The following is a 24,911-nucleotide window of genomic DNA, read 5'->3' on the forward strand; positions in this document are numbered from 1 at the left end:
TAGGACCAGTGTGGTCTGAAAACGTCTTTTTTATTTAAAGCACAAAAATTGAGACATAACATATACATTTGTACATGAAGAAAAAAATACCAGAAAGTTTACAAAACCTTGGTCACTACCATGGTCATTCAGTGGCTCTGGGGCTGAGTGGGCTGGCAGTCTACACGCTGCCTCAGGGTGGGCCCCAGGTCCCAGAGGCAGGCAGTTGGCCAGCTTTTTGAGAAGTCCCCTCAGTCCACACACCCACCCCTGTATACAGCCTTTAGAGGACACGGTGCAGGTTTTATCGGTGTAATCCCAGGTGCCCGTCACATGGACACACCTGAGGAATCCCCAGGGCCAGTGACAGGTGACCTAGGTTCTACTGGGGGTACGGGAGAACCCTCGGAAAAGTGGCTCATCAGTCCAGCATGAGGGATGCAGTTCTGGACTGATTCTTCGGCGCCCCCCCAAGAAGAGTCATACACATGAGATATTGCTGAGGGGAGAAGGCAGAGTGGGGTAGAATCTGAGGCCACGGCAAAGGGCCGCTGTCCCTCAGGAGGAAATCAAAACAGGGCCAAACCACACCAGGACAGTCAGACTCCACCTTCCTAGACAACTGTCAAAGGCTGGACAGGACTACTTGGGGTCAATGTCCATCCCTCCCCATCCCCAAATCCCAGCCAACCCCACTGCACACTCAATAAGTCTCAGAGAGGACCCCAGAGGGCACATGTGCCTCCCACACCAGGAAGGTGCAGGGGGGTACTAAAGGGCTATAAATCTGTGAGAAACATAAGGCAGGGAAGAGCCTGGGAGCGACCATGCCAGAGGCTCTGGAAGCCCAGAGACCACCTCAGAGTGATCTGGGGGACAGAGCTTTCCATCCACCTGGACGGCAGCTCATCTAAAGGGGAGCCCTTGGGAGACCACCCCAGCCTGGGCAGGAAGGAAAGGCAGGACTGCGGAAGCCACAGGCTGGGTCTGTGGAGCCAGATTCAGGCCAGGCCTACTGGGGGAGGAATGGAGTCTGAGGATCCTGGCAGAAATAAAACTCCAGCTGGCATGGGCCCAGGTCAGCTGGTGATTTCCAAGTGTGTACGTGTATGTGATGCGCACGCGCGTGTGTGTACACGTGCAAGGGGAAGTGAACTACAGTCCCACTGCTTCGAACCTACCAAACCACCACCAGAGAGGGAAAGACAGCTTTTTTTTTTTTCTCTTGTGTAGAAAAGAAAAAAATAGTCCCTGTCCCTCCCTCCCCCCCCTCCCCTCAGGCAGAATGGAGAGCTGGTGGCTGAGAGAGGAGGAAGGACCGTGCAAGACCCTCCCCAGGTCTGTGCTGGCCATAACCACTGTTTAAGGCACCCACGGAAAGTGCAGCTAGAAGGCAGGCAAGAGAAAAGGCTGGGGCAGACAAAGGAGAGTCAGGAGGACTAGTTCCCCTGGAAGGCTCCTCGGGCAGCAGATGAGGCAGCGCTGCGGAAGGTCCTATTGCTGAAGATGCCCTGGGAAAACTCCTCCTGGGCCTGCTGGAAGCTGGCCCCCGTCCGGCGGTACAGGGAGTGCACCTGGGGAAAGAGGCTGCGGTGAGAAGTGTGCCCTGGGGGCCCGTGTGACCTCCCACGCAGAACCCTGGTGACAGTCACTGGGCCTCTGGGGACCCGGGGGCTCAAGTGCCTCCAGTGACGGGCATCCCCAAGGCAAAGGCAGGAAAGAGGGGCCTCGCTTCCTCAGGTTGCTGCTGGCCCAGCACCCACCGCTCACCCGCTTCAGGAGGAAGAGTGAGAGCACGGCACACAGGGTGAAGAAGCCGGCCACCACCATCATGATGGCCGACACAGCCAAGCGGTCCTGCTTCAGTGCAGACAGGGCTGCGATCCAACCACTGCAAAGGGGGGAGCAGGAAGCCAGAGGGGACACAGTGAGAGTGGGCCCTAGAGGTCCCCGTGAGGGGCTCTTCTCTAAGCGGCCGCTGTAGGCTGACCAGCCACCACCCGGGCACCCCCCTGCAGCACGGAGCTGTGGGCCAGAAGCCCTTGGCCTGTGAGCGGCCAGGCCTCTGTGAAGGCTGACAGGCCCCACGCTGCCCTCAGACAGCAGTAGTCCAGGGGAGGGCCTTTTCCTGCTGCTCTAGGGCACATGGAAAGCCTGGCTGCTCACTCCTGAAGCCCGCCCTCTGGGAAAGAGGGCCACTGGCCAACCCACTGCATTCATCCGATCACCTCAGCTCCTCCTGCCGGGACTCAGGACAGCCCCTCTGCCTCCAGTCAGTCATGTCACCTTCCTGAGCCCCAGTGTCCTTATCTATAAAAGGGGATATTCTCACATTTCCTGACTTAAAAACTTTCTACAAAAAAAACATGCATTACTGGCACAAGGACAGACAACAGATCAATGTAAAAAATATTAACTCAAGATGGACTGGAGACCTAATAAGAGCTAAAAATAGAATACTTAGAAGAAAACAGTTCATTCTCCAGGACTCTGGGTTTGGCACTGGTCTTAGATATGACACTGAAAACAAGCAACAAAAGAAAAAAATTGGACTTCATCAAAATTGAAAGCTTTTGTGCATCAAAGGACACTATCACAAGAATGAAAAAATAATACACAGAAGGGGGAAATGTGTTAATCTGATAAGTTAGCATCCAGAATATATAAAGACCTCAACAACAAAAAGGTAACCCAATTACTAGAGAAAAACCTGAACAGACATTTCTTCAATGAAGAAACACAAATGGCCAAAAAGCACATAAGAGATGGCCAACATCATTAGTTATTCAGGAAATGCCAATCAAAACCACAGCGAGAGGGGTGCCCGGGTGGCTCAGTTGGTGAAGCACCCGGGTCTTGGTCTTGGGGTCGTGGGTTCGGGCCCCATGTTGGGCTCCATGCTGGGCGCGTATACACCTCTAGGCTGGGAACAAAACAAGTGAGAACCCTCGTACGCTGCCAAGGGAAACGGGGCGCTCCTCCACAGACTTACCACGTGACCCAACAATCCCACTCCAGATACATACCCAAAAGAACCAAAACCAGGTATTCAAAGACTTGTACAAAAATGTTCATAGCAGCACTGTTCACAACAGCAAAAAGGTGGAAACCTCCCCAGGGTCTGTCCACTGATGTGCGGACAAGCAGATGGATGAGTACTCCATAAAAAAATATTGATCAGTACTGAAGTACTGATCCGTGTTACAACACGAGCCTTAAAAACATCATGCTGAGTGAGGCCAGTGCAAAAAGCCACATACTGTACAGTTCCATCTATAGGAAATGTCCGGAGTAGGCAGATCCAGAGAGAGAGACTGAGAAAGAGCAGCTTCACAGCCACCAGGGGTTCCGGGAAGGAGGGAGCCGGAGATCTGCTGATGAGTAGAGTCTCCTCTCGGGGATGACACAAATGTCCTAGAACTAGACAGCGGACAGGGCCGCATACCACTGTGGCTCTACTAAACGCCACTAAATTTTTTACTTTAAGATGGTTTAAGTGGTCAATACATTTTATGTTCTGTGTATTTTATACTCAGTAACAAGAAAGTGGGGGTTCTATCCATCCAGCCATGGGGATTGGGAGGGGAGGCACTGGGAAGCTGGAGGCTGCTGAGGCTGCCGAGCTTGTGGGGGGGGGGGGCGGGCGGGGGCAGGCCCGGACCAGAACTCGAGCCTTCTGACTCCCGGGCTGGGAAGCAAAGAGCACTTAGGCCACAGCCTGTCTTCCAGGATCTCAGTGAGGGTAGTGAGTGATGACATTTTCAAAGAGAAAGGGGCCAGCCCAGAAACAGCAGGGTGAGACGGATGAGGGGTGGCAGGAGGGCAGTGGGCACGCTCGGAGCGCAAGGTGAGTCAGCCCCCTCCCTCCGCCCTGCATTTGCCAGCTCCACTGGAGGGAAGGGACCAAAGTAGTGCAGCCCTTCCGGGCTCGGGCTCTCAGCCAAGCGGCAGTCTGACCTTTCTGTAATGTTCCCTGTGCACTGGGGCAGAAAGGAAAACATCAGCCGGCAGCTTTTCTTTTTGAGGCTAATTTTGAGCTGAGGACTCCAGTACCCAGGAAACTCAAGCCAGCTCTATGCTCAAAGCAAGGAGAGGCTAGGGCTTCATCCTGACATTACAGGGCCTCTGAACAAAGTCACAGCACAGAGTCTGCAAAAGACCAGGGCCTCTGTCGGCAGCTGCCCAAACCCGGGGGCTCGCCTGAGGCCTGTAGAAGTAGCACCAGCCTCTGGGAGGGCGCAGCAGGAGCAAAGGAAGAGGCTGCAATCCTCCATGGGATATAGCCCTGGCAGCCTAAGGGTTCAGGGCAAGTCCACCCACGACACTCCAGAAAGTGGTGAACAGGCGAGGCAGCGAGTGGTGACCGGTGAAGAACTGGAGGGGACGGGGCACAGAGGAGGACACCAGCCAGCCCGCCCCCCACCTTCCCGGCCAGGGTGGAGGACGAGTCCTCGGGAGGGCTCTGTGGGAGCGAGGAGACAGGGCAAGAGAGGCCAGGCCGCCTCCAAAGCATCATCCCTTCACGCTCCCCAGGTCTCACCTGTCCCCCAGGCCAGGGATGCCAACCAGTTGGATGATATAGATCCCTATTTGACAAAAAAATATGAAGAAGAACACGAAGAAGCTGAAAGAGTTGTCGGACCTGTGGAGAGAGGGAGAAATCCAAAGTCACAAGTGGGCTTGGGGTTCACTCCTCAGGATCCCTTGCTTGGCATGGCATGAGGAGCCAGGATGGGAGCGCAGACAGAGCTCCAGGGGACCAAACACACTGTCCAGAGAACACAGACATCCACAACCATAATCAAAGAGGGCTTGCCACTCACTGTCCTCCAGTTTGAGGGGTCAATGCTTGACCCCTTACTCAAAGAGCTAATAAAGTTGCTCCCCAGAGGACAACATAAAGAGCCTAACGGTCCATTTCCTGGGGTACATATCTGCATTTCATAAGAGATAGACATAAATATCTAATAATAAAACCATTGGCCTGGGTGGAAGAAAAGTTATTTGGGGAGCACAGAACTCTAGACCAAAGTCCATCTCCATGTCCTTGAGGGCTGGCGTACGACCTGCGCAGTACATGGGTTCGGCCACTGCCCGCCCCCTCCCTGGGGCCTGCTAGGCTCCCAGGCCTGAAAGCAGCAACTCGGAGGCACAATGGCACACACCCGAGGGGTCTGTGAGGTGCATCCGCTCAGGCCCACAGTATCTATTCTAGTCAACCGCTCTGCACTCAGCAGGCTCAAGAAAGTTACTGGGGAGGCAGGAGAGAGGCAGAAACAAGCTAGGAGCGATAAGCCATGGAGAGCTTATCAAAGTGGACTCCCTGAAGCCTCAGAAGGGAGCTGAAGAAGCCCCGCCCTCTTCCTAGTGACCGAAATCCTAGAGCATCAGATAGTATGGGAGCAGGTGGGAGCGCAAGGACCCCTCTCTAGGTCTGCAGTGCCTAGTCCAAGGACAGTGCCCAGAACAGACCGTGGGCACAACATCTCAGGAAAATGGCTCCTGACCCCCATCTGCTCCCACTGTGGGTGGGAATGGGAAAGTGGATTGCCCCACCATCCTATTCTGCTCTAAGACTGGGATGGGGCCCCTGGGCGTAAGGCCCTTGGCCTGCTACCTGGGATACCAGCCATATACTCCCTCCCTTGCTCCAGCCCCACTCACCTGAAGGCCTTATAGATGGGTCGGTACCAACAAAGGAAGGCACAGGGGGTGAAGATGATAAACCACAGGATCGAAAGGCCAAAGTCCACTCCCTTGGTGCTGTCAACTAAGAACCAGGCCAGGCAGGCAAGCAGGTTCAGAAACAGAGTCACCGAATGCACTGGGGAGGGTGAGGAGAGAGACAGATGAGCTGGTGCCGAGGGGAGGGAAGGGCTCCCAGGCCTGGCAAACCACCCCCTGGAGAGGACGTGAGGTCCATACAGTGAGGGCAATGGCAGAAACCCCAGTCCTTAGTCTGCACCAAGGCAGGGTGAGCTCCCAAATCCTGGTTTTCTGGGGCAGCAAAACCAGGGACCACACCAGTTCCTAAGTGATAGTGATAGTTCCTAAGTGAGGGGACAGCCCAAGCATATGAAGGAGGGCAGGGGTTGGAGGTGGGGATGCAGACTCAAGGGCTGATCCCTGGGGAAGAAGTCTTTCTTTCAGTGACTCTTGTCCCTGGCCCTGGAGGGCCCACAGTGGAGCTATAGGGAGTCTTATATCCGCCTGTACTCCTAGGAGCTGAGGGGCCTGTGGGGAGGGAGGCCTTCACCTAAGGAGGGCCTTTCACGGCCAATGAACCCCAGAGGAACTCTAATGCCTCCTGCTAGTCCCACCCTACTCGATCTGTGGTGTGAACTGGGGTGAGTGGGCCCTTTCGGGGAGGCTCCCAGGACAGGGAGTAGACCGTGGAAGGCCAATCGTGTGGGCAGAAGGCCCCCCCGCCCCCAACCCCGGGCCAGCACTGAGGAAGGCTGGAGTCTGCGGCAAGGAGCAGCCCGAGCAGACAGGGCTCGGGAGTCACAGCCCATTTTGTCCTGGAGCTCAGAGGGCAGGAGCGGGACTCACACATCCAGAGATAGTACAGCATCTTGCATATCCGCTGGTAGTCGGCAGGGATCTCTACTGAGAAATCCTGATAGAAGCAGGGCTTGACAGGGCACCAGAAGGGCAGGGGCGGCCAGTTGTTCTCTCTCACTGTGTGCGCAAAGAGGCAACGAGGTCAGGCTTGGACTCTGCAGCAGCATGTGGGGTGCACGCTCCAGCAGTTTATGGGCCAAACCAGGGCTCCCAGAAGGGCACCGGCAAGTGGGAGTCAGGGTCGCTATGAGTAGGGAGTGGGATGGGCAAAGTGGGATGGGGCACGAATACCCACAAGCCCACTCCAAGATAATGGATCCCAAATGCACTGGCAAACAGAGCAAAAGGGCCTAAGTGAGCTGGGAAGGAGTGCAGAAACCATCTACAGCCGCGAGGACCACACTGCAGGCCTCCCAGCCTCCACCTCGCTGCTCTTCCTGGCACTGGCACCAGCGCCACTGGGATGATCTAGAGCCCAACAGAGCTCCAGGGCTGCCCGGGACCAAGCAGGCTCAGGGAAGGCTCCTATCCCAGGCACACTGGCCCAGAGGCCGGCAGTCTCCCTTACCGTGTAAATTGGCCACTGTGTTCTGCAGCTCCCGCTCCTTGCGCTCTAGCTCGGCTGCTTTTCTGTCCAGTTCTTCCTGCTGCCGGAGCAGGCTTGCCTGTGCTGCGGAGGCCACGGCCTGGGGGGCACGGAGGGTGGGGGCAGCCGGACGTGGGAGACAGAGGGATAGTGTCAGCCCGAGCAGAAGTCAGAAGGGCCTCGCCCCACACAGGAAGAGCCAATCCCAGCCCCATGGTGTCTTGGGTACCAGAGACCACCACAGAGATGCCAAGGTGGCCCGTCTCCTACTGCCTCGACACCTCTGTCCTCTTAGGTGTTAACCAGCCTTAAGCAGGGCTCTTGTCTCCCCTTCCTCCCCGAGCTTGAGATGAGAGAAATATCTCCCATTCTGAAAGCCAGGCAAAGTTCAATTATAGTGACCTTTGGGGTAACGGCAAAAGGAAAACGGCCTCACGAGAGACTAACCTGTAAACAGAAACCCGGAGAGCTACACCTCACTTGAAGAGCCTGGAGGGTATGCGTGTGAGGGGGACACGGTGCAAACCTGCTAACAGTGAGTGCAAGGGGAGGCACACAGGGTGGACCAAGGTGCACCTAGGGCCTCAGGGATCTAAGCACCACCCCACCCCACCCCCAGGAGCAGCCCCCTGACGTCCACCTGACCTGTGACCGGCTACATCCCAGGCCAGCCCCCTCGGCTTGGCCCTGCTCTGCCTGGCTTTGATGACGTGCAGAGTCCAAGCTTTATTCCCTGTCCAGGCAGAGCAAGGCCTCCGAGGGAGGCATCTAGGGAGCTTCACATGAGGCATTCCAACCCAGGACCCCGGGCCCCGCTCCTGTCGGGTGCTACAGCCACTGGCACCCGGCTCCTCCGGAGGTCTGCAGTCCTTAGGGAGCAGATATCAAACCAGTCATCTTGCAGGATGACAAGCCAGGCGTATGTGTACATACATGTGTGTGTGTGTGCACGTGTACACATACACACGCTCGCTCCCTCACTCTCTCCAAAGGAATTCTCTGAAGAGCTAAGGCTGACTTCAGGAAGTAAGTTTCAGGCCCTGGGGGCAAAAGCAGGCCCAGAATTGACCACGCTGGACCCTGCTGAGGGTCTTAGCCCTCCCTCCCAAGTCCGGTCAGACACTGGGAGCAGCTTGGGGCCCACAAGAGTCCAAAGCCCGGCTCGGGCCTTGCCCTCACTCACGCTCATCTATACTTTGCCTACCTTCCGAAGCTTTCGCATGTAGCTGTCTCTGAGAATACTATCTCCTCCTAGTAGCATCTGCCTCTCTGAGAGCTCACTCACTGCCAGGAATCTGGTAGGCAGGAACTTGCTGGCCTGTCTAAGCAGGAGCTGCAACATACAACTCCACGGTGGGTCACGCTCACCGGGGCGATGGGGAACACAGGACGGGGCAATGAGGTGACAGAGTAGAGGGTCAGGACAAGGCAGACAAGATTCACAGTATTTGGTGAAGGGACAAAGGAAAATAGGAAGGAAGACAAGAATAAAAGAGGTGGAAAAAAGAAAAGTGAGAAAGAGAGAGAGATTCTGGGCCCCGAGTAAGAGAGAACAAACCAAAGGTTCCAGGAGGACCTGGAATGGCACAACAGGGGCAAATGCTCTCGCTGAAGACACCGAGAACTCCAGCCTGGTAAGTAGAGCTTATTTTTTGGTGGTAGTAGTGGGGTGGGGGTGAGGATCTAGGCTGGCTGAGCAGACCCTCCATGTGCAAGCGCCCAGCTCCAAAGAGATGATCAAGAGGGCCCCTGAAGGGGAGCCAGGAATGCAGGCCCTCTGTCCACCCCCTCCCCCAATCTCAGGGCTTAGCTACTGGTCTGGGCGTTTCTCTTGCGGGAAAGGAGAGGCTAAACTTTGTCAACAGTACCTGGGGGGTTGGCTGGGTTGGTTCCACCGAGGGCTGGAGAACCGCTGGCTGCGAGGGCCCAGGGAGCTGCGTGACAGGAACTGTTGTCGCTGCATTTGTCTGCGTGGGACACACCAAAGGAGGCGGGTGAGTGGCTCCACCCGTCAGCCACACGGGGGCAAACCCACAGCAGGGTGAGTGACGTGCCCCTGCATGCATCCCCTCGGGGGCAGGCCTGGGCCTACCTCTGCGGCTTCCTGGCCATCAAGCCTAAGGTGCTGGGCAATGTGGTGCTTCCCCCAGCACCCCTGGCCTTGCTGGAGCCACAGCTCCCCAGCACTGCCCTGCTCTCCTCAGGGTGGGGCCCAGATCACAGATCCCAAGGGGAGAACTGGTGACTTCTTCACCCTTCCCCCCACCCCAACCTCATGTTAGGACTGTCCCTTTGAGGACTGAAGCTTCTCAGAGCGGTCTCTGCCTCTGCCAAGGCTCCTTGCCCCAGAAATCTAGCACCAGCCAGAGGACCCAGGGACTCAGAAAGAGTGCATGCTCACCAACCTCTGAGAAGGGGTTGAATTCAGCCAGGCCACCTTGCGGAGCACTGGTCAGCTGGGTCACAGAGGGATCCTGCAAAGGTAAAAACAAAACAAAAAACAGCCATGAGATGCCTGGGGAGAAGAGAGAACCTTGATGAAGGGGAGGGACAGCGCCATCTCTTGGCCTCTCCCAGGGATACCTGGCTGAAGGGAGACTGCTGAGGCCCTCCCTGGGGCCCTGAAAAGCCTCTCGGAAGGCTCCTGTGCCCAGCCCCTGCCACATCAGAGCTGTGGTCTCTTCTCCCTTTCTGGAAAAGGAGGAGAGTTCAGCCCCGATGACTTCCCAGAAGAGACCGAGAGCAAGCTTCCCACTGTGAGACCTTGGAATAGATACCACCCATGTCCTTGTTAGTGCCCTTTCCAGATTCAGAACGGTTCACGGTATTTACCTCCAGGGACTGGGGTGTTGGTTTGTTTTTTTTTTTTTGTGGGGGGGGCAGGGGTAGAAACTTTTTTACTTCATAACCTTTCTTAACTGTTGTATTTATTATTTTACAGGAAGCACTTATTCCTCTTCTTTTTTAAAGGACAGTTTAAGGTTCTGGAACAAAAACATGATGCCGGCTGCCAATGCTGATTTTATTAAATCAGACACACTTGCTGGGAATAGAGGCATGAAGGGCTCAGATGAAAAGCCGGGAGAATGTTTTTGGGTTTTTTTCTGGATTCTTTTCAAAAAATGCAAAAATGTCCTCTGAACACAGTCTTCTTCTGAGTTTTCCTTCCTGAGTCTTCCCTTCCCCATCTGACCTCTGCCAAGGCCAGCCCTCTGGCCTAGGGCTACCTAGCACCCCCTGTCATCTCCTTCACCCCAGCAGCCTCCCTGCTGGCCTGGGGCCAGTGGCCAGTAGCCTCATCCTGCCCCCTCCAGTCACTCCATCGTCCCTTCCCCTCCCCCTTCCCCATACATAATAGGTACGGGGCTCAGGTCCAGCTCGACGGCGGTGTCTGGGCTCTGGGAGAAACAGCTGTGAAGGATGGGCACCAGGACGTCGGACTCTGCCAAGGCTCCGGTTACAAGGCCTCCCCCGGCCCCCCCTCTTATGTACCTAACCCTCCCAACCCCCATCCCTCACTAGGGTCCACATGCTCCCGTCCTGCTGGCCCAGCTTCACCTCCACAAAACAGATTCTCAAATATGATATTCACATTAGACAGACCCTCAGAGGACAACCCCCTCACATCTCAGATGTGGAAACAGACCCTCACCATGGTGCTGTACTTGTCTGAGGTCTCAAAATGGCTGGCTCCCTATTCTGTACAATCATAGAACCAAGGGTCAGTGGTGAGTGTGTTCTCTCTCATGTTTTTCACACACACCAATGCTCATCTTCCCACCTGGGCCTCTGATGCCTGACTGGTGAGACTGGCTGGCTGGCCCCAGGGCCTAGCCCAGGGCTGGGCACACAGCTCCAACCCATTTCTTCTCTCTGGACGTACCTTATCTCTGCACCCCCACCCAATTTCCTCTGCAAGGAGGCCACATGGCTATGTCCTTTCTGCTGGACACCATCCCCGTCTGGTGGCCCCTGAAACTTGGACACACTTGGACAATGTGAGGTTCAGAAGGCCACCTGAGCTGGAGGAACTGGCCGTGAGGTTATTCGTTGGCTGAATGACTAGCAGATTTCTCCCAGAATCACTGCGCTGGCTTCCTGCAAGAAAGATGTGGGGCTCAGGCTCTGTTCCCCTTTCCGACTCAGCAAAACACCAAGCCACAGCAGACTGGGTGAGCTGAAGTCAATGAAATCAGATCCACCATCCAAGGAACTGGTTACCTAAGTCTATGTCACAGGACAGACGACAGAGGAGTGGCTCTGGTAGCAGTTTCGGGTGCTGGCCCACATGTCTGCCTGACGTGCACACATTTTAACAAGCAACCTCCAGACCATGAAGAGAGGTCATTTCCTTTATTTACCAAGGTCAGCCAGAAGAGGATTCTGGGGGTAAGCGAGCTAACTACTCTGCCTATAGTGATCTCTCCTCCTTTTTTCTAAAATCTTCAACACTTGGTCCTGGACCCCTCACCAGACTCACCATAAACAAATACTGCCTCCGCTAGCAGGCTGTAACCTCTGCAGCCAGATGCTCTGTGTCTACTTCAAACTTCTGGCTCCTAGTGCTTGCTGAAGGGCCCGATGCAGAGCAGAAGCTCCTGTGATGTGTGAGAGTACATGCTGCGTGCTCTCCTCCACTTTCTTGGGGAGGTAGGGCCCGAAAGCTGGGGGGCGCCTGCATGACTGCAGCAGCGCCAGGGCCCAGAAGTACCCTGCCTCAGAAGAGGAGCCTGGAACACTCCGGGAGACCTGGGCTCTTTCTGAAAGATGAGCAGCTCAGGCCTAATGGGGGAGGAAGGGAGCTGACATTTACTGAGTGTCTACTATGTGCCAGGCTTACACAGTGATGCTATGGTGAAGTTCTAGTCACCCCAAAACTGGCCACTGTGTCAAGCTGTCAGATATGAAGGTTTGGGCACCTGGGTGGCTCAGTTGGTTAAACGACTGCCTTCGGCTCAGGTCATGATCCCGGAGTCCTGGGATCGAGTCCCACATCGGGCTCCCGGCTCAGCAGGGAGCCTTCTTCTCCCTCAGACCCTCTCCCCTCTCATGCTGTTTCTCTCTCTCTCTCTCTCTCTCAAATAAATAAATAAATAAATAAAATCTTAAAAAAAAGAAAGAAAGAAATTAAGGTTCTACCAGCCTTCCTCAACCTGGTTCCTCAAAAGAATTATGGCCCAACGCCCTAAGGTATCCACTGTCTGCAATGACTTGACTTCTCTCCTACGCATCTACAATAGTCCTGGTTCTAATCCATCCTTGAGAGAATGGAGAAAACCATCACTTCAACCAGCTTCTTGTGCTCTGTGGCTCAGCTGAGCAGCCCTGGCTGAGAAAAGCTACAACCCCCCTCCCATTTCAATGCCATGACCACCCTGTGAGGAGTGTGCAGCTGGAGAAAGCCCCAGCTCGGAAAGAGGAAGTAGTCTGTCCAAGATCTCAGGGGTAGTGGCTGAGCCGGATCCTGAATTTGTCTATCTCCAGGGACACAGTGGTAAGCCTGAGAGGGGAAGGCTTGTTCAGCAGTGCACCCCCAAAGCCTGGTGCAGTAGACAAATGGAAGGCGCTCCATGTGGTTGAATGAAGGAACCCCACTCCTGAGGAACACTGATAGGGCACGTGAGTGACCAGGACAACTGTTTCTGTTCAGTTTTCTATTCCTGGACTTCAGGAAGTGCTTGGGGAACACCCATGGTAGCAGACATGCAGAGTCTTGTACTAAGGACCACACTGACTGGTCTGAATGAAGACCCTCAGCTTCTACTCCAAACCACAAATAAGAAGTCCACAGCAGCAACCTCCTTCCCCATTCACCAAGCATCAGCTGACTCTTAAGTGGGTCAAGTAGTTATTTCAAGGGGTGGCAAGAGCTGAGTTTCACCTATAGAGGGGTAACCTAAAACCCCCCTGGTACACAAAGGACTCAGACCGGCTAATGCCCTTCCTTGAATCTGTAACAAAGAAAACGCACCTGCGCTCAGTTCTTTTCATTCAGGGAAGAGTCACGGTGTGAAGGACACACCAAGACGAAGAGGGTGCAACTCCTGACCTCCCGGAGCCAATGACGGACGATCCTGGCAGGGACATGCGTGCACAGCACAAGAGCCCAGCGCTGAGTGAAGAAGGGAGGGGAGGGGAAGGCAGGGAGGGGGCGAGAGGCCCAGCACCGCGGGGAAAGGGGAGCCCTTCGTGTGGCTGCAGTGTCTGGGGACAGAGGGAGAAGAGGCAGGCAGGCAGGCAGGCTGCAGCTCGGCCGGGAAGGGCCGGGAAAAACACACTTGTTTCCAGTTTGGCAGCCACAGTGTGGCTGACGTTTCCACGTCACAGGTCCTGGCTGCGCTTGAGCTGTGACTTTTCCTTGCTTTTCCATCCTGCATTCCACCCAAGCTCCCCGTGTAGGATTTATTTCAGGCTCCAAATAAACACATTAAATAAACGCTCATCAACAACAACAATAGGGGCGCCTGGGTGGCTCAGTCGTTAAGCGTCTGCCTTCGGCTCATTTCATGGTCCCAGGGTCCTGGGATCGTGCCCCGCATCGGGCTCCCTGCTCGGTGGGAAGCCTGCTTCTCCCTCTCCCACTCCCCCTGCTTGTGTTCCCTCTCTCGCTGTGTCTCTCTCTGTCAAATAAATAAATAAAATCTTTAAAACAACAACAACAACAACAACAACAACAAAACTCGGGCATTCTCTCTGGCAGGCAGAGCTACCAATACTTCGGAACCTCCGCGAAGTCCTATTTGCTTTGGAGACAAGGCTGTGTGTCATATGACAAAAGAGGGCAATCATTCCCAGACTGGCGGGCTGGGTCCCAAGTGAAAAGAGCCACAGTTAATCTTGCTACTCTCTTACCTGAGAATCCATCCTGAGGAAATACGATAAAAATAGGTAAAGATCTGTATCTGCAAAGATATTTATTGCACCAATATTTGCAACAGGAGAAAAAAATCAGGGGCACCTGAGTGGCTCAGTTGGTTGAGCATTTGATTTTGGTTTCTGCTCAGGTCATGATCTCAGGGTCGTGAGATCAAGCCCTGAGTCAGGCTCCACACTCAGCAGGGAGTCTGCTTGAGGTTCTTTCTCTCCCTTTCCCTCTGCCTCTTCCCCCACTCACTCACATTCTCTCTCTTTAAAAATAAATAAAATCTTTAAAAAAAAAATCAGGAAACAACTTAAATATCCAACGACAGTAAGCACACAATGTTTTGGTACATGTCCCCTCAATGGTCTGAACAGCCATTAAAAATCACAGTTATGGACACAGGGTACAATACAGAAAAGGCTTCGTTATATGAATCCCAAATAACAATTTTGTCAAAAGTACTCACACGAAAAGAGACTGGCAGGAAAACACATCAAAAGAACAATGGTTGCAAAAGGCAAGAAATCTAAATGATCTAATTTGTCTTCCAAATTTTCCATATGATTATGTTATTTTTACCTTAAAAGCATGCGTACCCACATATTTTAAAAAGAGTCCGAGGGGGGTTGCCTGGGTGGCTTGGTCGTTAGGTGTCCGCCTTCGGCTCAGGTCATGATTCCAGGGTCCTGGGATCAAGTCCCACATCGGGCTCCCTGCTCCACGGGAAGCCTGCTTCTCCCTCTCCCTCTCCCCCTGCTTATGTTCCCTCTCTTGCTGTGTCTCTCTCTGTCAAATAAATAAATAAAATCTTTGGGGAAAAAAAAAAGAGCCTGAGGACCCACCAAATGAGCAAGGTGCAGGCGGGGCCTCTCTCCCTGCCACAGTAGTGATGTACAGAGCAGCCCAAGAAAGTGAGGCTGAACCACCTGGCCGGGCACCCAAGGCCCTCCAGGAGCGGGCCTCCTCATCCATGATCCTGGTCAAACTGAGCCACATGCCACCTCCTTCCACTACACAAACCATCCCACACCAAGCACAGGGCTAGGACACTGGAAAAAAGCCTTGGTTCCTGCCCTGGAGAGGCGGACAGCGCAGAGAACAAGTGGGCAGGGCGGGAGGTGGGGCAGGATGCGCACTGGAACAACTGCTTCACGGAGGGAGGGAGGGGAGGCAGGAAAGGTTTTACTCAGGGGGTACCTGAGCTGGATCTTGAGCAATGACAGGCGTTTAGCAAGCACAAAGGAGGAAGGCACAGCAGCTCTACAGGATGTGGGGCGACCCAATCGGGTGGAGGCCAGAATTCACTCAAAGCAGGACCAAGGACACAGAAGTTTACTGAAAACACTGCAGGGGGACAGTGAGCAGGGCAGCTAAGGAGAGATGGTCTGCCACGAGGCAGTGGTGGGGGCTGTAGTTAGGGGGGAAGTGAGGAGGTATAGGAACATATGGAATTTTCCTTTTTTGGTACCTGTGCCCGGTCTTAAGCAGCCCACTGGTCAGCAGGGGCTTATGGATCTTCTGAAGTGGGTCACTTAATAAGCCTGTTTGCATTCAGCTAGGGGGTCACTGTGGGCCCTTCTACCTGACTCAGGTTTCCAGGGCTCAAGCCTGTCACTTAAAAGCAGCTTCTAGGGGAGCCTGGGTGGCTCAGTTAAGCGTCTGACTCTTGTTTTCAGCTCAGGTCATGATCTCAGGGTGGCGAGATCAAGAGGAGGTTGGGCTCTGCACTCAGTGGGGTATCTGTCTGAGATTCTCCCTCTCCCTCTGCCCCTACCCCCACTCTAAAATAATCTTTAAAAAATAAAAAATAAAAATAAATAAAAAGTAAAAGCAGCCTCTACACAGGAGACAGTTCCAGGGGCTGTGGAGTGAAGAGTATGGAGAGAGGAGCCAGGAGCACCAAGGAACCAGCCTGCAGCAGGGGTCAGGCCAGGCTGCGGGAGTTTGGACTCCATCCCATGGGCAGCGCAGGACAACTGGAGACCAGCATCTCTGTCGCAGTGAGGAGAGTGCGGGGCAGGGGGGGTTGTGGGCACTGGCTGGGACTGCAGTCCACAGGGGTGACAGTGAGGACTGGACTAAGGCATGACAGCTGGGAGTGGAGGAGGGGGGACAGACTCCAAATGCCCTGCTCAGGGAGATGCCACGGGCTTGGCCACTCTCTGGGCAAGAAAGGGGGAAGGGAAGTTGAGGGACTGGGTAGCTAGCTTGGGTGACTGGTGAACAGTGCCACTGCTGAGCAAGATCGGGGATCACGGGGGAAGAGGAACAGGTTTTTCAAGGAGTGGGTGTGTGGGAGCAGGGAGGAGGCCCCTGGTCTGGAGATACCTACGGACTAGGTCTGCTTGAAATGGTTGGCAACATCCAGGGGGGAAGTGGGAATACTGGTTGAAGCTCAGGAGAAGATAAGGGCTAGAGTCCTAGATCTGTTTTGTTTTTTTTTTTAAGATTTTATTTATTTATTTGAGAGAAAGAGAATGAGAGATAGAGAGCACGAGAGGGAAGAGGATCAGAGGGAGAAGCAGACCCCCCGCTGAGCAGGGAGCCCGATGCGGGACTCGATCCCGGGTCTCCAGGATCATGACCTGAGCCTAAGGCAGTCGCTTAACCAACTGAGCCACCCAGGCACCCTTGTTGTTTTTTTTTAAAGTAGGCTCCACACCGGATGTGGGGCCTGAACTCACAACCCTAAGATGAAGAGTCGCACACTCTACCAACTGAGTGAGCCTGGTGCCCCTGGAGCTTTAGATCTGTGATCGCGGATGAGGATGCTGTTCTGAAGCCACAGTGAAAGAGGACTTTGCCGCCTCCGTTTTGACCTCAAGCATTCTAGCTGGGTTCTTCTTTCCAGCTTGTCCATGGGTGCAGGCTGAAGAATCCGAGGAAAAAGCGTCCCAAGATGGGAACTCAAACCACGCCCTCAAGCAACAAGGACTGTCCTGAGCCAGCAAGACTCCACAGGTGACTGACTTGAAGACAACGAGCAATTTAACCTTCACTGCCTACCTGGCACATACCTACCGACCTTTGTCCCACACTTCCCTGAGATAAACCTGGAAGCCTTTTCCGGCACTTTGGAGACCTTCTTTGAGATGTTAGCCCACTGTCTTCCCAGGGTTGGCCTCACTGCAATAAACTCCTCTCTGGTTTCACCACCACTCATCTCTCTGCCTCTGGATTTTGTCAGTGGCAACGGGCCGAATCGTTGTTTGGGTCCCCAGAGCCAGCTGCTCCTGCACCCCACGTGCTGGCTACAGTGTAAACGGAAGAACTTAGGTATACGGTGAGAACAAAGTCAAGGACAGAACTCCAGGTTTCACAGCCTGAAAACAGGCGGAAGGTGGTGGGAGTCCCAGCATTAAAGAGGCCAGGACAGAGAGAACAACCAGAGGGAGAGGCCAAGCGAGTGAGTGTGCCCCAAGCAGCAGATGTGTCCCAGGCCCACAGTGGGAGAGGCGGCAGGCTCTCAGGGAGGGGAAGAAGTACCTGGGGCTGCGGGGCATAGCATGCAGAAGCGACTTGGTTCTTGGTGCTCCGTCACCTGAAATAGGAAATGCCTTCTCTTCCTATCTGTCAGGCTCTCTGCTCTTGGCCTAAGCCTGTCTACCAGAGGACTCTGCCCTTCCTCCTCAGATCCCTCGCAGCTCCTTCTGGCAAGTTTTGACTGACCTTGTCATAGCCAGTGTTATTGTGAACAGCTAGCATTTCTTGGCTCTCCTGCCAGATCAGAAGCTCTGGCAGGCCATGTGCTCATTTACCCCATCCCCTGCACAGGCCTTTGGAGCAGCAGCAGCTCAGTGATCGGGCACCTGGGTGGCTCAGATGGTTAAGTGTTTGCCTTCGGCTCAGGTCATGATCCCAGGGTCCTGGGATCGAGCCCCACATCGGGCTCCTGGCTCAGTGGGGAGCCTGCTTCTCCCTCTCCCTCTGCCTCTCTCCCTGCTCATGCTCTTTATCTCTGTGCCTCAAATGAATAAATAAAATCTTAAAAAAAAAAAAAGAAGCTCAGTGATGCGCATCTCAAGGGAGCACTGCAGGACAGGTCACACCTTGCTGATGTGCACAGCACTCTTCTCTGAAGAGTGTCAAGTATCCCTTGTTTGTCCTGGTTAAATATCACCATTGCTCTGAACACAGGATTATCCTACTCCAAGGAGCTGCAAAGAAAACAGAAGTGTAGGGCTCAAGTTCAGCTGTGTCTCTAGCCAGGCGCTTTCTAGCACCCAGGCTTCCGCCAGGTGCCAGCCAGAGGGGCAGGGAGGGGACTCCCACCCCTCACGCCCCCAATCTGGCAGCTGTCTGGACTCCTACTATCAGAACTTGACCATTTTCAACTTTCTTGAGACAGTGCTCCTATTCCACAGGGAGTTCTAACAGGTCCATCTGGTGGTTTTAAGAATTCCCGCAGTTACAGTCAAGCTGGAGCCCACCCTCTCTGGGAAGTGGCAAAGCCTCGGTGTCTGTGCGGGGAGCTTTGTTCACACCCAAATAACGTTTCTGCCACCACTTTCTCCTCCCACAGGAGAGGAACGTTTTAAATCCTTGGGAAGCAGCCACACCACTGAGATTATCTTTTAATTGTGAGGAGGCAACGTGTGAAAGTAATACTGTGCGATCTGGCAAGTCACGGCACTGGAAGGTTTTCTCTGTTCAAACACCACCAGCTACTTCACGTCCCCTCCTTGGAATCGGTGCCGTCTGCCTGGGGCAAGGTGGCAGAGATGCCCAGCAGGAAAGCAGCCCGGGCATGGGCCTGGTGACCTGCTTGTCAGCAGACTGCTGAAAACTCCAATGGGGGCGCCAATGCCCACCTTCAGCCCGCTCCCTCTTCACCACTGGACAAGCCTTCCTGAGGTTTTGGGAGCAGACGCGCTGGAATCAGTCCAAAGCAGGACCTGCATACCCAGGGAGTGCAGAGCAGATGCACCATAATTAACAGATGGATGAGGGAGTGCCAGGGTCGGTTGTGAAATCGGTCATCCTTGGCTTGCAGTTTCCTGCTTCTTCCTGGAAGTTTGGTAAAACCTCTGCTGCACTCTTGTGACAACTTTGCACTCACAGCTCTTACGCTGCAGGAAGTTTGCTAAGAATCCCAATTATAACTCTACGCAAAGAAGAGGTCATAAAAGCCCATGCCCACAGCACAGGAGGGGGTGCGGGGGGAGCAGGAAGTGAATAAAAACACGGGTAAAGAAGTCAATTTAAAGGCACACCAGAAGTTGCACGGCCTATTACAAGAGCTAGCAGAAAAAGGACACCATGATTGGATAACTCTGCGAAGTGCTGGGTCAGATAAAGTTGAGGAAATATCTTACTGTAGGATTGCTCAGAGCCTTTCACAAACTAACAAGCCTTGTCTGTCTGCAAGAAAAATGGAATACAGACTGATTCCCAAACTTATTTGACTGCATAACCCTGGGAACACCTTTCAGGGCTGGTATTACGCAGAAATAGGCTGCTAAAAAGCACACCATACGTGTCTTTTTTTTTTTCTAAAGAGTATTCTTATCCTTTTTTTTTTTTTTAAGATTTCATTTATTTATTTGACAGAGAGACAGAGCGAGAAAGGGAACACAAGCAGGGGGAGTGGGAGAGGGAGAAGCAGATTCCCCGCTAAGCAGGAAGCCCGATGCAGGGCTTGATCCCAGGACCCTGGGATCATGACCTGAGCCGAAGGCAGACGCTTACCGACTGAGCCACCCAGGTGCCCCACAGCATACGTGTCTTAAAAAGCACAATATAATCTGTATTATTCCAGCCCCACACACTGAGGGAAAAAACTTGTGTAGCTAACACTAATTACTGAGTACTAACTAAAACTCACTTAGCTGGTACTATCACCCCTACCAGTACTCTCATTTCAAAAATGGGGGCAGTGATGATGAAGATACAGTCTTTCCTTAGCTGGCCTAAATAACCCCAAGGCAGTTCAAGACCAGTATGTGAACTTCAAAAGCCCCAGATGTGGGCTCCTTCCTGCTGCAATGACATGTCCCATCCTTACTGGGGTCCTGGTTTCCTCCTCTCTAGACTGAGGGGTTACAGATTTCTGAGGATGCTCCGGCTCTAACAGTCCACAATGGACTACACTTTCATGACCCACCACGGAGGGACAGAAAACATGACTCTGCTCTGAAAGCTGGCTAGGTGTGACAGTTTCTGAGCCTATTGCCTCTTCCCTTGCTCTCTCCTGAGCTCTGTGCCAACACCCTGGGTAAATGAAGCTGGGCTCACACCCAGTCACCCCAGGGCTGCACCCTCCCAATGTCCCAGCCCTGGAAGTCAGGGAAGCAAACATTTCCATCACAAGGACAGGGAGGGCAGCTCTCCAGGAGAGCTGGAGGGCCTCATGTCCAAAGCTCCTTCTCCCCATGGGACTGTGTGCCAAGAGGAAAAACCCAGCCCAGGGTAAGGAGGAGCAGAGTCACAGCCAGCCAGCTTTCGTCTTCCCACAAAGGATTCCCCACCAGATGTTGCTCTTTATAGGACCACAGCTGCTTCCTGTCCTGCCATATCCTGGGGCTGCCTGATGGACAGACTGTCTCGCTTGAATGCAGAAGTTACTTTTACCACAGTTTGCACAATCATTCCTGGGGCTGAAGATGTGGTTTAAGCGGGCGCCTGGGTGGCTCAGTTGGTTAAGCGACTGCCTTCGGCTCAGGTCATGATCCTGGAGTCCCGGGATCGAGTCCCACATCGGGCTCCCTGCTAAGCAGGGAGTCTGCTTCTCCCTCTGACCCTCTTCCCTCTCGTGCTCTCTATCTCTCATTCTCTCTCTCTCTCAAATAAATAAATAAAATCTTAAAAAAAAAAAAAAGATGTGGTTTAAGCCTAAGACTTTCAAGCTGGTATTAATATAGGGCAGCACTCAGGCCAATTATCTCGCCCACTGCTAGCACTGGGGACAACAAGCTTTCTGCATCTCTGGACAGCTGACTGCCTCTCAGATAGCAGCAGACATTTTATTTCTGATTCTGACAGGGAAAAAAAAAGCCAATCATTACACAGAACGTATTCCAAGAGACTACTAGATCCTTACTAAAACTCAAAGTCCAGTGTTATAAAGCAGTTTTGTAATTGAACCAAGCTCTTACCAGATGGCACTTGCAGAAAAAGAAAAGATGCAAATATTTTTTCTTTACTCAACTAATAGAGATGACTGCATTACATAAGAGACAAGGTCCCTGCAAAGGTTCCGTCAAGAAGCATTAAGCTGCAAGAGTAATGTCCACGATGTTACAGACCAAGCTACCAAAATTTGCCAAGGGCTCCCTTTGACTAAAAAGGTATACCTTGAGACCAAGAAAGAGGCATAAAATGTTCACTTGGACAGTATACAATTATTCCCCGCTAGCCTCCTTTGTCTTTGCTCTGACCCTTGAAGGAATTCAAGGTGAGAAAGCTCATACTGTGAGTTGCAGGAAGGACCCCTCTAAGTACTTCCCCCCCACCTGCAGGAAACTTTGCAGCAGCTGCCAATGACCAGAATAAAATACAAGCAGGATGAGTTAATGCGCCTGGTGACACCCCGACCGAGCAGAAATCTCAGAGCTCATAAATCACCAGTCAGCAAAATTAAGCTTCCCTAGAACTGGTTTTGAGCAGACATGAAACAAGAGGCACAGGAGATCTGGAGCTAACAGGAGCCCCAGCCCTTCACTGTGGAAAAAGAATACCCCTGTACCCTCAGCTCAAAGGCAGAAAGATTTCGGCTTTAAGTAGGAAGACTTCTTCTGCTATCCTTTGCTCAAAAGATCAGGCCAGCTCAGAGGTCAACACATCTCAACTACCCTGCCAACACACACAGGTCCATCAGACCACACTTCTTGTGTTTCAAGACCCTCAGAGCCCCCTCACTTCTCCTCCCTCTCTAACCTGGGCTCTCTCTCCCAACTAGCCAAATCCCAGTCCAAACTAGACCCGTGGCCAAGGTGTGGAATTCTTATAAAGTCCATATTTCAGCGTGCGTTGGCTACCTCCCCACCCTCTCCCAATCTTCCTTTCCTAGCAAATCTCAGTGAGTCTCCTAACCTTGTAGGCTAGTTTAGCTGTTCGGGGGGTGAGGGGACAGCTGAACTTGGGATCCTCTCACATTTCTCTTTCCCACTAGAGGCTTCCACCTCTTCATTACGTTCTTGTCACCCCCTTTCCTAACGTGACTCAAGGTAGATGTCTCCCCAAGACTGCGGGATGGGGTAGCCACACTTCCCCCTCACTTGAAGTCTCTTCTCTCCCCGACGCTGGGGGGTCTCCCTAACAGCGTCTGCTTCAGACCCCTCCCCTAGCAGGGTCCAGCCAGAGGGGCGACATCCGGGTGGCTAGAGGGTCCCGCCCCCTCCGCAGTTCCACCTGCTGCTAGTCCCGCCCCCAGACACTACTATAGGCCAGCCCTCAGAGCCCATTCTCCCATTGGGCAGACAGCCCGTCTCTCCTACGCCACGTCTCCCCGCTCCAGCGAAAGAGGTCAGGGCCGCGGCCTTCGGCACTAGAGAGAACTGAATTGGGGGCTCTACCTGGAAGGGGTTTACGTCCACTGGGTCTGCGAAGGGGTTGGTGTCGAAGGACGACATGGCGGTCGGGGGCTGACGAGCGAGCTCCGCCAGGGCTTCTGCCTCCGGGCACCTAGACCCAGCGGCGCTTTCCGTGCAGACCCTCCACTTCCGGGAGCGAGGCAGCTGTTCTGGCGCAGGCGCAGCGCCCTCCCAGGAGGGCGTGGTCCTCGACGTCACAGAGGTCTGTCCCGCCCTCCTGCCCAGCCCACTACAGAGAGGCGGTTGGCCATTCGGCTTCCATCCGCTCCTTACCTATATTTGCACTTCGGGGCTAGGGGCGGCGCCCAGGCAAGAGGGAAGCGGAGACGTTCCCAGTAGTCTGAGAGCTTCCAACTTGTGTTGGAAAATTCCCAAGTAAACTCCGCTAAGTGGAGTCGGAAAGTTAACCCTTTCATTTCCCTGGAGGGCAAGTTTGGGAAGTCGCACTGGTCCAGGCAGGAGACTGGAGTCTGAGCCTATTTCGGCGGGAGTGGGGGACGGAGTTCCTGACCCAAGAGAACTTCGCTGAGCTAGGCGAGGGTTCTGGTGGTAGAGCCGAGCAGAGGGGTTCTTCTCGGAAGAACAGACCGTGCAGCTGTCCTACACACGTGCTGAGCCCTGATTCTTTTAGGTCTTGCCCCCTGCTGTCAAGTTTTATCGTTTTGGTGATGAGGATCCCTGAGCCCAGACAGGTTTAGGGCCTGAGCTGGGATTTGAATCTGGACATCAATTATTTGTTAAGGGAATGAGGGATTTCAACAATGGGGTAATGGCTGCTCCCCACTACCCTTATTTCTTCATATCTTTCTCCTCTGCTCATTTCTGCTGCCACCGAATCCAGCCACTGCCATTCTGCCATCCTGCTCTCATACAGGGCTTCTAATTGATCCATTGTTGTTTATGTTGTCAACAGAAATCACTTTAGGGCGCCGGTGTGGCTCAGTTGGTTAAGCGACTGCCTTCGGCTCAGGTCATGATCCTGGAGTCCCTGGATCGAGTCCCTGGATCGAGTCCCGCATCGGGCTCCCTGCTTGGCAGGGAGTCTGCTTCCCCCTCTGACCCTCCCCCCTCTCATGTGCTCTCTCTCTCTCAAATAAATAAATAAATAAAATCTTTTAAAAAATCGCTTTAAAGTGGACAAAATATAAAATATTATAACAATATCAATTATTTAAAATTATATAAGGGGCGCCTTCCTTATAATAGGCGCTACTATATATATATATGTGTATATATATATATATACACACACACATATATATATAATAGCCACCACTGAGTGGCTCAGTCGTTGAGCGTCTGCCTTCAGCTCAGGTCATGGTCCCAGGGTCCTGGGATCAAGCCCCACGTCGGGCTCCCTGCTCGGTGGGAAGCCTGCTTCTCCCTCTCCCACTCCCCCTGCTTGTGTTCCCTCTCTCGCTGTGTGTGTGTGTCTCTCTCTCTCTGTCAAATGAATAAAAATCTTTAAAAAAGTTATTATAAAATAATATTACATTATTTTATTTTTTTTAAACCTTACTGCTTGAAGTCTTTCAATTATTTTCCATAAAGACCCAAATTCTTGTATGGCCTCTAGGTCCTGTAGGATCTGCCCCCACCTATCCAGCCCTCCTCGTGGCTTTTCAGTTCCTCAAACTTCCCTTGTTCCCTCCCACTTGGGGACCTTTGCCCATGAAGTTCCCTCTTCCTGGTATGCTTTTAGCTGATGCCCTCATCAACCCTAGTTAACCCCTACTTATCCTTTCATCCAAGCTCAGATGCCCCCTCTTCAGGAGTGGCCTCTCCACTCTATAGGTTAGATCACCTCCTTCTACCACAACAAATGCTTATATTACCTTGTAGTTTTGCTTCATAATAGGTATTGCGGATTGTAAGTATATACTTGTGTTGGTGGTTATTTGTTTATGTCTGTCTCACTCACTAGACTGTAAGCCCCACAAGGGCAGGAGTAGGGTCTGTTTTGCTCATTGTTTTATTTCTGGCACTAACATAGTACCAAGCACATGATGGGCAGTAAGTAAATATTTATTGTTTACCTCACCCACTTTTCTTCCCTTCCTCTTTCCTGGCTAAATTCCAACTTCTCCCAGAAGGTTCATATGGCTAGGGGAGTGGGGATGAGGAGAAGGAGAGGTATTCAAAGGTAGCAGGTATGTGAGATGTGCTGTTTGTAGGATTCTTGTATTTTCCATTTTATTATTCCTTAGTGTAGGGTGAATCTTCCTTTGAAGTGCAGGCTGATTTATCCGAGCCAGGGGACCCCGGGGGAGGTGGATGTCCACAGCCGGGCAGAACATTACAGAGAAAACCACGCCTCATTTCCCCTGGGCATGTGAGGTAGAGACTGTGGGAATTGGGGAAGGGGGGAGGGAAGCAGAGTCAGGACTGT

At 53.1% G+C, this 24,911-nt stretch overlaps 1 protein-coding gene across 2 annotated transcripts; it reads right to left on the reverse strand.

Moving 5' to 3' along the window:
* Positions 1-13: 13 nt before the first annotated feature.
* SCAMP2 (secretory carrier membrane protein 2) lies at positions 14-22,683 on the reverse strand. 2 transcript variants are annotated; one of them, XM_025883761.2, is made up of 10 exons: positions 22,505-22,683; positions 9,535-9,603; positions 8,998-9,096; positions 8,334-8,462; positions 7,112-7,229; positions 6,532-6,660; positions 5,644-5,803; positions 4,520-4,621; positions 1,750-1,870; positions 14-1,553 (listed from the first exon to the last, which is right to left on the reverse strand). In XM_025883761.2, the coding sequence occupies exons 1-10, from the start codon at positions 22,559-22,561 to the stop codon at positions 1,419-1,421; spliced, it is 1,119 nt and encodes a 372-aa protein (XP_025739546.1). In that variant the 5' UTR covers positions 22,562-22,683; the 3' UTR covers positions 14-1,418. The 2 variants fall into 2 exon arrangements, with proteins under 2 accessions (XP_025739546.1, XP_025739545.1); XM_025883760.2 differs by lacking the exon at positions 8,334-8,462 and having other exon boundaries at positions 22,505-22,681.
* Positions 22,684-24,911: the final 2,228 nt, after the last annotated feature.

This window comes from Callorhinus ursinus, unplaced genomic scaffold, assembly GCF_003265705.2.
Source record: "Callorhinus ursinus isolate GAN/ISIS: 27379988/994484 unplaced genomic scaffold, GSC_fseal_2.0 scaffold25, whole genome shotgun sequence".
Taxonomy (NCBI): Eukaryota; Metazoa; Chordata; class Mammalia; order Carnivora; family Otariidae; genus Callorhinus; species Callorhinus ursinus.